Source organism: Ixodes scapularis, unplaced genomic scaffold, assembly GCF_016920785.2.
Source record: "Ixodes scapularis isolate PalLabHiFi unplaced genomic scaffold, ASM1692078v2 PGA_scaffold4__175_contigs__length_147842914, whole genome shotgun sequence".
Lineage (NCBI taxonomy): Eukaryota > Metazoa > Arthropoda > Arachnida > Ixodida > Ixodidae > Ixodes > Ixodes scapularis.
In genome coordinates, this window is record NW_024609879.1 from 28277156 (window position 1) to 28290541 (window position 13386).

Genomic DNA, 13386 nt, shown 5'->3' on the forward strand with positions numbered 1-13386 from the left:
AAACCTTGGTTATGCGAGGACAGAATTAGTCAAGACGTTAGCTTCACAAGGGCGCAGTGTGAGCATACCCAACTTTGGCTGGTCATGCAATGCCCCCCGTTCGTCCCACTTCGGCAATACAGGTGCAGACTTAGGGAAGCGACAAGCTCCAAGGGGGCACCGCATGGCAATGCCGAAATCAGGCTGCTCGTGCAAGGTCCCGGAGGGTCCCACTTCGGCTATACGGGGAGGAGATATATCAGAAAGCCGGGCTATACGGGGGCCTACCTAAATTGGGGTGCCCATGCAATGATGCCCCCGTGTGTTTCACCTCGGCTTTACGGGGAAAGAGCTACCACAAATGTAGGCTACACAAGGCAACGCGTGGGCATGCCTAACTTGGGCTGCCCATGCATGCTCCCTGCGTCCCACCTCTGCCATACGGGGCAGGTTAGCATACATCTGCGCTCCATGGGGTCAAAGCGTGGGCATGCCCAACTTGGACTAACTGTGCAACTCCCAAACTGGCCCTTTTTGCCAATTATGAGAATATTTACTGCAGGTTCTGAAAGTTCAACAAAGAAGCTCAGTTTGATTTAATCTTTTACGCAGAGTATAGAATTTGCGAGTGATTTCGAAACAGTATCGTCAAAATGTCGTATCTGTTCTAAAATTCGGTACCTACAAACGGCTCAAGCTGGTTATGTATCCCGATTAGGTGTCCAATACAATTTTATATAGAAACGTGTACATTCAATGAAAAACGATTAAAGTGCAGGCGAGCAGGTGTAAGTTATACATGATGACTTGAAAGCCTGAGACTCTGGTTTGATAAACGGAAACTCGTGAAGTAAGATGAAAAAGGAATAGACAACGTCTTCCTTACGTACACTTAAAATCCCCAATTTGAATGGCTTGCTCAAGACGTTGCGTTAATATATCAAAATGGTAATATTTTGAGTAGGATAACGGGGAAAGCAAGGCGTGATCGATTCGGCATGTACTTCAGTACCGCACACCGTAAGGCGATTATAACATGACCATGAGCAAAATGAGGTACTCTGGGGAACCAAATGTGGGCTGCTCACATATGCCTACTGTGTGCCTCACGAGGGGGGCCCATGTTTCCTGCCCACTTCGGAATCTTGTGAGCCCAACAAGAAGTGGCGTCGTGTGCTACCCAAGTAGGCCTACTCTGGGTCCCACGGAGAGAGCTCATGTTGGGTGCCCAAGTAGGCCCCTTGTGAGTCCCCCGTGAGTGGCCCAGGTGGGCTTGACAAGACGGGCCCCACAATGGCCCAACTTGCAAAACCGACGTGGGACACACGTGGGCTTCCCAAGTGGAACCCACGATGTCCCGTCTTTCAGAGCCCACTTCGTGCTAGATGTCCCTCGGCAGAAGCCTAGGTAGGCTACCCAAGTAGGCCCCCTGCATGTCTTACGTGGGTAGTCCAGATAAGGTTGCCCATGTGCACTGCCGAAGCAGGCCTCCTGTGGATACCGCTAGGGGAACCCGTGTGGGCTGTCAAAGTAAGCTGCTGTAGGTCCCATGCTAGAAGCCTACGTCGGAGAACCAAGTAGGCCTGCTATGGGGCCCACAGGGTCCCACATCAGTTTTGCGACTCAGGGCCAAGTCGGCCCGACTAGGGCTGGCAAACGCTTTGATCTGGTAAGTCCCACAGCTGGCCAACTTGGGCAGCCAGCCATGGCTTTCTTCGTGAGAGCTTTAGGTGGCCTTATTGAGCAGCCCACGTGGGTTTCCCTCACGGCACCCATGGGGGCCTACTTCGGCAGCCCATCTCGGTTTCGCTTGAGGGACCTCTAGCAAAAAGTGGGATCTGAAAAGGGAGCCGACCTGAGTCCCACTTGGGCAGCCAACCGGGTCCCACGACAGGGTTTGCAAGTAAGGCCCAAGTAGCGCCTGCTTGGAAAGTACACCTGGGCTTCCTAGGGTACCCACAGGGGACCTCTTTGGGGACCGCATATGGGCTCCCCTCGTGCGACCCACAGGAGGTCTACTTAAGTAGCCCAAAAGGGCCCTCCTTGCGAGGTCCCATGGGGGTGTAGGTGGGCAGCCCATATGGGCCCCATGCGGGGCCAACAGGACCCTATATGGGCAATCCACATAAAGTCGTCTTGGGCACCTTATTTCGTTCAAGGTCATTTTATATTTTTCTTACGGTGTGGGATATTGCAGTGTATACCAAACTGAGCATTCTTCACTTTTCCAAGTGCCTGCTGAAAATGTAACCATCTTGATAGATCAAAGGAACGACTTGAGCAAGCCCATAAAAATTGGATATTTCAAATTTGTACGAAATGTAACATAAAAACTGCGCATATATCTATAAAAGTCTTGTTGGTCAGTTGTCGGGATACATAATCAACTTGAGCCGTCGACAAACACCAAATTGTAGACCAGAAACGGCATTCAGACCAGCGCGTTTCCAAGTCACCCTCAAATTTAATGTACTACGTAAAAATTTCCACCTCATGTAAAATGACTTTCCCAATACGCACATTCAGTAATAAGTGAATAATAATGTTTAGCAACCCTGAAAATCCTCACTCATGTTTGGTATCAAATTAAGCAAATGGCTTATGTTGAATTTCTACAACGTGAAGTATTTCCAATATTAGCGGAAAGTTCCGTTTTTAGAGATGCACAGGTAGTACAAGCTGGGCATGCACATGATTTGCCACCTTGGAGCCAAAATCTATGCTGCCTTCCTCGCCGTATAAGCGGGTAGGTCCCAGGGGAATGCATGGGCGGCCCATGTTAGGCATGCCCATGTGGTGTCCCTGTAGAGCCTACCTTTCAGATAACACGTTCTCTCGTGTTGCCGAGGTGGAAACGACGGAGGGATTACAAGGGCACCTGAAATTGGGCATGCCCCTATAAGGGTCGCGTATAGCCGAAGTGGGACACAGGGGGGCGTTTCATGGGCAGCCCAAGTTGGGTTTGTCCACGCTTTGCCACCGTAAGGCCCACACCGCTGCTAACTTGTCCCCCGCGGAGTAGAGGCGGAACCACGAAGGTGTTACATGGGCAGACCAAGTAGAGCATGTGTATGCTTTGCGATTGTGAAGTCCGCACCGTTGCTAACATGAGGAACGCACAGCCAAGTTGGGACTAACGGGATTTTAGTTTGGCATTTTAAGTCGGGCATTCCCCGCTTTGTCGCCGAGGAGCCCACAACATCGATAACTTGCCCCCTGCACAGCCGAGGCTGGAACCCACGGGGGTTTCACTTAGGACGGAAACTTCGACACCTCAACGCATAGTCATCGTGGAGCCCGCACCACTGCTAACATGGCGCACGCAAAGCCTATTTGGGTTCCGCGAGTGTTTTGCATGGGCAGCCCAAGTCGGGTATGCCCACGCTTTGCCAACATGTGGCCTACGCAGTTGCTAACTTGTCCCCCGCAGAGCCGAAGTAGGGCCCATTGGGCTTTTACAAGGAAAGCCTAAGTTGTTCATGCTCACACTTTTCCGCCATAAAGCACCAGTATTAGTATAATTGTGCCCCGCACAGTCGAGGTGAACCACGGTGTTTTAACTGAGTGGCCAAAGTTGTTCATGCTCCCGCTCTGCCACCATGCTTCGTAAACTTTCCGCCCTCCCTCCCCCTCAGAGCCGAGGTGCAGACCATCTCGAGCACGCCAGAGTTTAGACTCCGTAGAGCCCACATCCTTGCATTTGGGCCCCGTAGACACGAGGTGGGTCCTAGGGGATTCATTACAAGTAGCCCATACTTTGCCACCGTGCAGCACATTTCATCCCAACTTCCCCCCTCCAAAGTGGAGGTGGGACCCACTGACATTTCGTATGAGCCACTCCACCCGGGAACGCCCACGCTTTCCCACCGTGTAGGCAAACATTATTGCAACTTTTCCCCTGGAGAGCCGAGGTGAGTCCCAGGGGGTTTTACATGGGCAGCCCAATTCGGGTATACCCATGCTTTGCCTTGGTGGAGCATTCATCTTCGTAATTTGGCTCCCTGCAGAGCCGAGGTTGGACCCGCGAGGGTTATTCATGGGTAGCCCAAATCGAGCACGCCTACCTTTCACCATCGTGGTGCCCCGATTTCGCATTTGGCCACCATAGAGTCCAGGTGGCTCCCATGGTGTTTTTGTATGAGCTGTCCGAGTCGGGCGTGCCGAGGCATCACCGCCGTTGAGCCCACTTTATCGCAACTTGGCCCCCGTAAACCAAGGTGGGTTCCACGAAGGTTTTGTGGGCAGCTCGATTCGGGCACGCCCAAGCTTCGCCGCCGTGCAGCCCGCATTATCGCAAATTTGCCCCTGTACGGCAGACGTGGGACCTTGGCCGTACAAGAACCATACAGGGGCCGACCTGTGTTTTACATGGGTAGACCAACTCTAGAGGTCCCACGCGTTGCATTCAGATATGCTAACTAGCACCCCCCCCCCCCTTGCCCTCCCCCATTTCCGAGGTAATAGCCACTGAGAAATTGCATGGGCAGCCTAAGTTGAAGGGGAACATTATTTGCCGCCCTGAAGCCTACATCCGCTCCAATTCTGCCCTCGCAGAGTCGAAGTGCAAGAAACAACGATATCGTAGGGGAGGATCAAATTAGGCGTGCCCTAGCGTAGCGGAGGCGGAACCCACAAAGGAATTGCATGTGCAGCCCATGATGGGTATGCACACGATGTGCCAAATTTTGCACAGCATATGGGAGGTTTCACCTAACGCGCAACTGCGTGGGCAGCTCATAAATCGGCCTGCCCACGTGAGAAAAACGTGAGTTTCGCAGGCGCTGCCTAAGCCCACAATGTCCACGTGGGCCTCCATGGTCCCCACCTATTGTGCGACATGAAATGGGTTTGCCATGTTTCTGTGTCAGTGGGTTTTCGTTCAATCTGTTTTTTCACATTCTCTGAACATGTATCAACCAAATCAACTCACACATATAATTCAGCTACTTGGGTTGTTAATTTTACTCGCTGAACCAATCACTCGCAGACAAGAGCGCGGGAAAACAAGTAGAGAAGGAAAAAAACTATCACCTTAAAGATAGATTGCACTCCAGCAAATGGAGTCCTCCGAAACAGAGTTTTCCGCCACCCCCACAGTTTGAAGCTACAGGTCGATATACGGCCGCGAGATAATCCAAGCTTTTGCCATGCACCATTCTCCGTAAAACATTATGCCTTCATCGCTATGTTTCTCCAACGCGGACGTGGCTTTTGCGTGTTCACAACTACAACAAACTTGGGGGGCCTTTCATTCTTCCTCAATGTCACTTCCCTTATTACGCTCCCCCTTTTTTTACCAAACCTGCCTTGCTCTTACCGCCGCCGCAAATTCTGCGCCTAGCGCAGTCTCGACAACATGGTTTTCTCTCCCCACTTCTACCCTTCCTTCCTTTCCTCCTCAATCCTTCAGCTCAGCGTGACAGCAGTCGCAGATGTTGACGAATGTGACAATAAATGAAGTCTGCCAGTTAGACATATGTGTTGTCTTGTCCTCGTCAATTATGTAATTCTCTCTAACACGAAACATTGCACATTCGTATTTCTGATCATGTGGACGCAGATGCTCAGAATGCGAAGTCTCTGGAAGCGATCAAGCGGGCTGCCCTCGTGGTGTGCTTAGACGGCGGGTTGGCAGATGCGGAGCCCTACGATGTGGCTTGGCCCCGGCAGGTATACAGGGGCGGCCCGAACGCCGAATATGCAGCCAATCGGTGGTGGGACAAGCCAGTTCAGGTAAGCACCACATATATGGACACAGACCCTAAGGGGATGCCGCAACTTTTTCATGATTGCTTGTGAATAGACATCAACTCAATATTCATTGTCTGACAATGTCGCCCAACCAAAATGTTTATATTTAATCTCACTCCTTGGTGGTTCGTTCATTCGATGGTTATTTTACTGTTCATTATCCCGGCAACACAACTAGCAGCTCATGTAGATGTATATGAACGTGTTAATAAAAGGAAAGAGCACTTTCACACACCGTATTGGATAGGAGCGTATGGGATATTATGAGTGAATTTAAAAGATCGCCAGGTAAATGAAGGAAGAAAATCAGGAACTTAAAAACTTGCGAAACATTTACAAAAATTGTTCATCTGACACATCTAGATTTCTACCATCTGTCGGGAATTGCATGTTTACTACTCACCGTTTTAGTACTTCACAGAATATTGCACTAGGACTCTTGAGCAGCAACATCATAATAGTTTTATTCAACATAATTAATTGAGCGAACATGTTTCTTTAAGTAACATTTAGGAAAACGTCGAACTCTGCTCCTCACCTGAAGAAATCTGAAAAAGGTTTGCACGTTTTTAAGTATGACCTAAAGAAGGCACAGTAATTACCTTGATTTCAAAGGAAAGGTCGAGCTTACCTTTGTAATGATTTCAAATTTAATATTTTATGTTCGAATTATAGTTTGTTATATGCACAGTCGAACGAAGTAATGACTAAACATGTCTGAAAATTTAGGACCTATTTTCTTTATAAAAAAAAATATATTTTTTCTTTCGTGTTTTGTTGGTAGTGAGAAAAAATTATGTTTCTCCGCAAATAAAAACCGAAATTAAATATTTGGTTGTGTAACCGCAATTAAAACGTAAATTGCTCAGTTGTTTGTTGTGCCTGCCTCCTCGCGCATGTGCTATTCTGGCGTGCATTGTTGCGTAGTGTGGTTTATTGGTTAATACTAATAGTTTATTTGCCATGTAAGCTTAAAGCTTGAGTAAACTTTGCGTAATGCTGAGTCAAATGTATTTTACTGCGCAACAAAGCTTTCTGGTTTAAAATGCAAATTTCATAACGTCTAACTTTTATTTGCTGCATATAAACAGTGTTTTTATATTATAACTGTATTGTTCAATAAACCACTAATATAACTAGCTTTAACACAAAAAAAAAAACAAATAAAAAATGTGATTTAAAAAAAAAATATAAAACCGAATCTCCAAAATTTTGAACATTCGGTGGTTCAAATGTATGTCACAAATTTGACATTGAACTTATAATGGCAAACTTGTATTCCTAACAAAATAAATTTGGACTTTATGATGATGTCAGAGTCATTAAACTGTCATATAGGTATCATATGAACGTGCCAAAATTTGCAGCAAATCATCGATGAAACACAGTTACATATTTTGTTTATATATATAAAATATAATTTTTTGTTCCACTCCTTAAGCCTAGAAAAGAGTCCTATCGCTTTATTTTGAGAAGTGAGCAAACAGCGAGCGTTCAAACATGCGGTTCCGAACTTATGGGTGAAACCTCATTTTCGCATCAGCCACTTCAATTATCAAAAACTTAAAAAAAAAAAATTGCCAAGATTGACGTTTTTTTTATATCAAGAATGCTCAAGAAATTTTGTTTTAACGTCAACATTTGTACTAAAATCGTGCGTGAGTGGAATGACAACAACCATAAATATTTCGCTTCATCTTAAAAGACTCTTAGGGTGAAATTGACGCTTTTGCTAAACCGTTTCTTAACGCTGTGCACTATCATTTAGAGCGGGAGTTGGTTTTCTACGGATAGCCAATCTGTTCTTCCGGGTGACGTAGGTTTCGGATTCAGACACCACAGCTTCTCGCGAACTCCGCCTACGGTCCGCATACTCTTGGCTTCGAAAAGCCGATCTTTTTTCCTGGGAGTGGGCGGTTTCTCGCAAACGGCGTCGTCGCTATGCCTCGGTTGTACGTTGTCGCTTTCGCTGTGCATACTGAGGAAATCTCGAAACCCTCAAGCTGTGTTGCCCTCGTAATAAGAGTGCGCACGAACAGCGGCGCCTCATTAGAAGCCTGCGAGAACGCTGCTTCACTATCACGTAAAAGGGAAAATGAACGTCACGAATGAACGATCGGAGTAATGGAGCACGATAAAAACTGCGCCGTGGCCTCCACAAACCAGTCCATCCGAACCCGAGACTGCTGCATTCACCAGGGCAATAAATGCTTAGGCATTTGATAACCTTTTCCGGGTGCGGTGTTTCAAAACTTTCGGAAATTCAAATACATATGAGCTACGACAACTAAGCAGATACTATAGTCACTTACAAGGTGACCTCGCCCGAGAGGAGCTTCAGTTGTCGCGAATCCAGCACGAGCTTTCTATGTTGGACAACGCTTTGACATCACGAGCACCTCAAGAGTGCGCGCGCAGCCAGAGCAGGGTGGAAGGCATAAAGCGCTGGCCGGAGGACGGGGGTTCCATAGGCACTCCCTGCCTTTGCCACTTTGTCAGTGACCATTTTACCAAGTATATTTAAAAAAAAAATCATGAGTCATTCCACTCTGTGGAGGTGGATGACCTGCGAAGTTGTTTAGCACATGACGCAGACCCGCCCCGAGGAGCCGGAGGAAACTCATGACGCGCGATGGGACCGCCACCTCAGGGAAGCGGAAGGAAAGGAAACTAGGGAAGCGAGCGCTTGAAACGACGACAATGAGAGGGCGGTGCGATCGTAGACATGGCCGACGCGGATCTAACTGCGGCAAATCTTTGGGCGACTTTTATTACCCACCTGAGAGTGTACTGATCTTGAAAATGTTGCCTATTGATAAATAATCTAGTGAAAATGCATATCCAAGTGATGAGGTATATAAGCTGTTGCACGGAATGAAGCGATTTTGCGTGAAATTTCAGACATCAGTTCCTGTTGACAGACACAAAATTTTACTGAACGCTAGCCATAAACAGCTTCGCAGTGAAAAAAGGCAATCTCCACGTGCATATGCCACAACTCTTCTCTACTCTACTGCTTAGATTTTAAACTCGTCTTGAACGCAGGAAATTACCTTTTTTATTACCTCTGGTTTTATAGTCATATTATTAAGTGTAAATGCTACTCTTGTCAGATTGCAACACAAAGTCCTGTGAGATGAACACCGGATATTTTTCTTTTTTCATTGCTCGATCTAGGTGATTGCGGGCGAAGACGGAGGGTCTGCGTTTCTGTGTGATCACACAGTCGTCGACGGTACCGTGATGGCTGGACTCACGAATCACTGCTACGATTATGTGTGAGTTTGAATTCACCGGAAATCGATTGCTGCTTTAACTATCGGGTGCACTTTTTGACCATGGTCTATGGCACCCAAGCGGAAGCGTCTATTTAGAAATATTAGAGATGATTAATTTGAGAGTTCCATCCGCAGGAGTCTTACGCAATCTCCCTAAGTGTGTCCGCATAACTGGAAACAGAAGTTTCTATATCCCGTTTCATACTTGCGACCACAGACAACACTCCGATTAGATGGAGCTATTCAATTAGCACTCAATAATGCATATAGTCACACAATTCGTCGTTTTACTCTGTTCGCTCTTTCCGGCTAAACCAGTGCCCCACAGAACAAACCGCAGGATTAAGGCCCGACCACAAGGGAGGCTTTTCACGTACTTCGCCCAAGTCGCATTGGAATTTACTCACAGAGCAAAACCAATGAGATCATAAACCGATCTCACTAAATGTTCGGTGCGTGCGTGACACCGCCATAACTTTAGTTCAAGGAGTCAGACGGCCGTGCATGTAAGGGATTGTGCCGTCTCGTGCTCTAAGGCGCAGCGGCGTAGCAAAACAGGCTGGTTATGTCGGTCTTTTGGCGGTACCTGATCGGCCTTTCTTTAAGCACGTTAATAAACGCGCGCCATTTCGGCGACTCAACAAACGCGGCGGTGGCCTTTTTTCAAGTTCTACAGGTGCCAGTGGTTTACGATGTTGAAAGGGGAAGAGAGGGGAGGGGGGTTTAGGGTAAGGAACCGCCAGTGTTACAGGCTTACACGTTTGCCACCACGGAAATGCTTCAACTTGCGATTGTCGTGGCTCGACGCTTTTAGCGCTAACGCGTTGCTGGTTTTGCTAAAAGAAAGTTATTCACTGCCGATTTCGCCAGTCATTGCACCGCCACCACTCTCGGCGGTCGTCATGGCAGGTCTCATGAGCGCCAAATTGGCCCATTTTACAAACTCCTCAAGATGCAGAGTTAGCTTCTCTACTCGACCGAGCCGTCTCATGTCAAATAACGGGCGCGAAATGTCACGGTCGTGTCCTGATACATAAAGACCGGGACGCCCAAATCTGCCAAGCAGAACTCCAGATTTGCACCGTGGTTTAAACTCTGTGAAGAAGTCCCAATAAGCGTCCCTGAGAGGTCTCGCGTTGGGCCCTCGATTCGCATTGCGGGTGGTCCCTAGCGGCACGCCTTTACGCTGACGTGGTCGAATTGCGTGAAAACAAAAAGTCCCCTGTGGACGTCGCTGTGCGTGAATGGCTTAGACTGTGACGGAAAACGCAAAAATATGACGAGAGCTATGACGATACCCTTTTAGCGCACCTCGACTGCCTCTATCAGACCGTTGGCTGCAGTCGGACCGCGGAGTAAGAAACGCGTGCGGTAATGGCACTCCCTCTGACTGGGCGTCAAGATGTTCTGCGCTCCTGTTGCTGCTGCCAAGGCGGCTGCGGTTGTTGGACGGGGCCGTCCGCCTCGTGCATTCGCTCGCCGCTCTTCGGCAAGCACTTTTCAGTCCTACTAATCGCATCGGGACCTGTGGGTAATTGGCGTGAAAGAGCCGCATAAAGTTAATTGATTCCAGATGCCATACTGCCGGCCTATTTGTGTAGCCGAGGCTCTCGTTGAGTCTCTAGACCGGGCCTCCATACATAAGCGCATCCTTGAAATGTTCCGTTCACCTGTGTGTCCGACTTTCCCATATTTAACTTGATGCACTTAAACTTTGAAGAGACATTTCCATTACCTTGTTTCCCCCCCCCCCCCCCCGCTTTAACAAAATCCCCAAAATCTTTGTGTTCGTGGACGTGCCAATTAATGCGTGGTTGATCCTGGTGAACAAATAAAAAATCAATAAAATTACCTCCATAACGAAATAAATTACCTACGCTTCTATGTACCCAGGTCGTTTTAATAATTTTTTTTATTAAAGAAATAAAGTTTGATGAAACGGTTGGCGTATGCTTGACTGTTGTATTTTCTTTTAATGTATTGGGACCACTCTGGTGAGCACACAAAACAAGAAAAACAGACGCAATTTAGTGTTGCCTACAAAGCAATTTGCCAATCAACGTTTCTTATGTGTCTATTTTTATGAGTCCAGCGATTGTCGCAACATGGCCCCTGTCGACATCCACCTCTCAACTTAATCCAGGATGGGCTTCGTCAGATTAACTTTCCAAAGTAGGGACAGCACGGTTTGCGACCTCATTTCTTTCACAACTTTTCGGACGCTTTGTACGATCTCGCCATCAGCTGTAGACTTGAGATCGCCATATAGAGCGAGCTGCAGCGTGCGCTCAGCACACCGCATTCCTTGAAGAAGAGGTTTTTCGTCTGAAAAAGAAAACCCTCTTCCAATTCTTCGAGGTATACCTCAAAGAATTAGAAGGAAATGCCATCTGAGGCGATGCTGTAAGCGTGCACATCTTCCTCTTCCGACTCGGACTGGTCGGATCTTGCCGCGACCGGGCCCACATATTCTTCTGTTGAAAAAACAACGGTTTTCAGCAATTTAACTTCGTTGTCAGTTGTGTGTTATTTATATATTTATTTATTTATTTATTTACAATATTGAAAGCCATCTTGTACTGTCTCAGGAGTGAACAGCAAAAAAGGCAAACAAAATTAAAGAAGCGAACATCAAGAACGATCACCAAAATACAACCATTTGAGTACAATTTCTGGTAAACAAGAACACTTGAAGCGATCACCACAAAAGAGTACTGGCACGTCTCCGTATAGAAATCAAATAATACACTTTCCAACTGCACGTCATTGTCAATTATTATATGCAACGTTTGCGGGTGGAATTCCCATTTTTGACGTATTGAACGTTCAAGCCAAGAACTGCGTATTTGAGACACGTGGCGCGGTCAACTTTCAGTGACAAAAACTGTTCCCTATGAGACTCAGAGTCTCCCATATTCTTACTATTTCTGCCTCTCCTGACACTTTCTGCCGGACACCGGCAAAGCGTTTCCTTGGCACTGGTTTTATTTTCGCTAAAGTGAATAAGGATCACGCGTAAGGCTCGCGAATTTTCGTTGAAGGCTCGAGGGTTTTCCCCTAAACCGAGCTTTAAGAATACGAGCCCGATCTCTAAAACGTTTTTGGATGAAATGGCGTTCGACAAACCGTAGTAAACCCGAATTTTATGCTGCGTTGTTATTCCGCAGCTGCTCGATCTGTCATACCGTCGTCACGTTCTGACGGTATTTTATCAGGCGCGTAAGCGCGATGCCTTTGAGCGGCTCAGGCGGATTTTCTGACACTTAGTAACAGCAGTCATTGACCTCCTTCTTTGTAAAGTATTCTTACAAAAGTATTTCCGTAAGGGGAAACACTTTGCTCCGCAGCGCTAACTAAGCCTCTCAAAATTTCCAGCGCACAGCTCACAAAATAGTACCTTCAATTTTCGCCCGAACCATTTGGCGAACCGGTTCAAAACGTTTTTTTTTTTTTTTTTTTTTTTGTTTTGCTCTGGCTCAGGTTCAGCTGCAAAGTGTCGCGAACATTTCGGTTCGGGTGAAGTGAGCATTTCAGTTCTCGTTACGGTTCGACACCCCGAGCAAAATACATCGGTCCTAATTGTATCACGAAACAAATAATACACCTGAAAATGTAATTTGATAATGAAATACAAAAAAATACATTTGAAAAATTGTATCGCTTTACAAAAATATAAACACATAAAGTATTTTTTTGAAATACTATCGCTATACATTTGTATCTCGATTCTGTCCAACCTTGCAGTTTGGGCGACATTTTTTGTCAAAACTACCAAAAGTCATAAAGAGATTGGCGTTTTTTTTTTTTTTAAACAGTCCAACGGCAGGAGTGGGAGGTCATGGTGATTGGTACTCGCAGCTTTTATACTTTTGTTCTCGTTTTAGGTCGGCAAAAAATGAACTTACCAGAATTAATTCGAGATGTTAAATGTTATTTTTCTTTCTCTTTACATACTAAATTTTTACGACTGCAAAAACTGATGACTCGCCAGAATTCGGTAAAGTTATTAGAGAATATAATGCATCTAGCAAATCCAGTATTTACGACCCGGAGAAACTTGAATAAGTTAGGCACTTAGATATTGTTTCTTTAACATAATTTTTTTTTCTAAAACATATTACATGGAGATGCGGGCACGGTCGACGCAGTGCGATAGTCCCTTAGAAGACTCAATAATCTCCCGTTCGAATGCCCCTCCCCGCGCAGCGAGACGACGGCGCCGTGGATGAAATTGCAAGGCGCGCTGCCCGCAATCGGTGTCATGTTGTAGCTGCTATCTTTTCCATTCACGTCCTAAATCGCTATCAATAAGCTTTCTCATTCACAACATGATAAAATCATTGTGGACCTCCCTGCCTTCTTAGCAAGGACACATTTA

General features: G+C 46.6%; 1 protein-coding gene across 1 annotated transcript in view; it reads left to right on the top strand.

The window, feature by feature from the left end:
• LOC120846209 (choline O-acetyltransferase-like) overlaps positions 1-13386 on the top strand; it is a 40929-nt gene that overhangs the window by 25082 nt on the left and 2461 nt on the right. Inside the window, exons 3-4 of the mRNA XM_040503672.1 lie at positions 5540-5712; positions 8908-9008. Of these exons, the coding sequence (XP_040359606.1) occupies positions 5540-5712; positions 8908-9008 (274 nt within the window). The remainder of the gene's footprint in view (positions 1-5539; positions 5713-8907; positions 9009-13386) is intronic.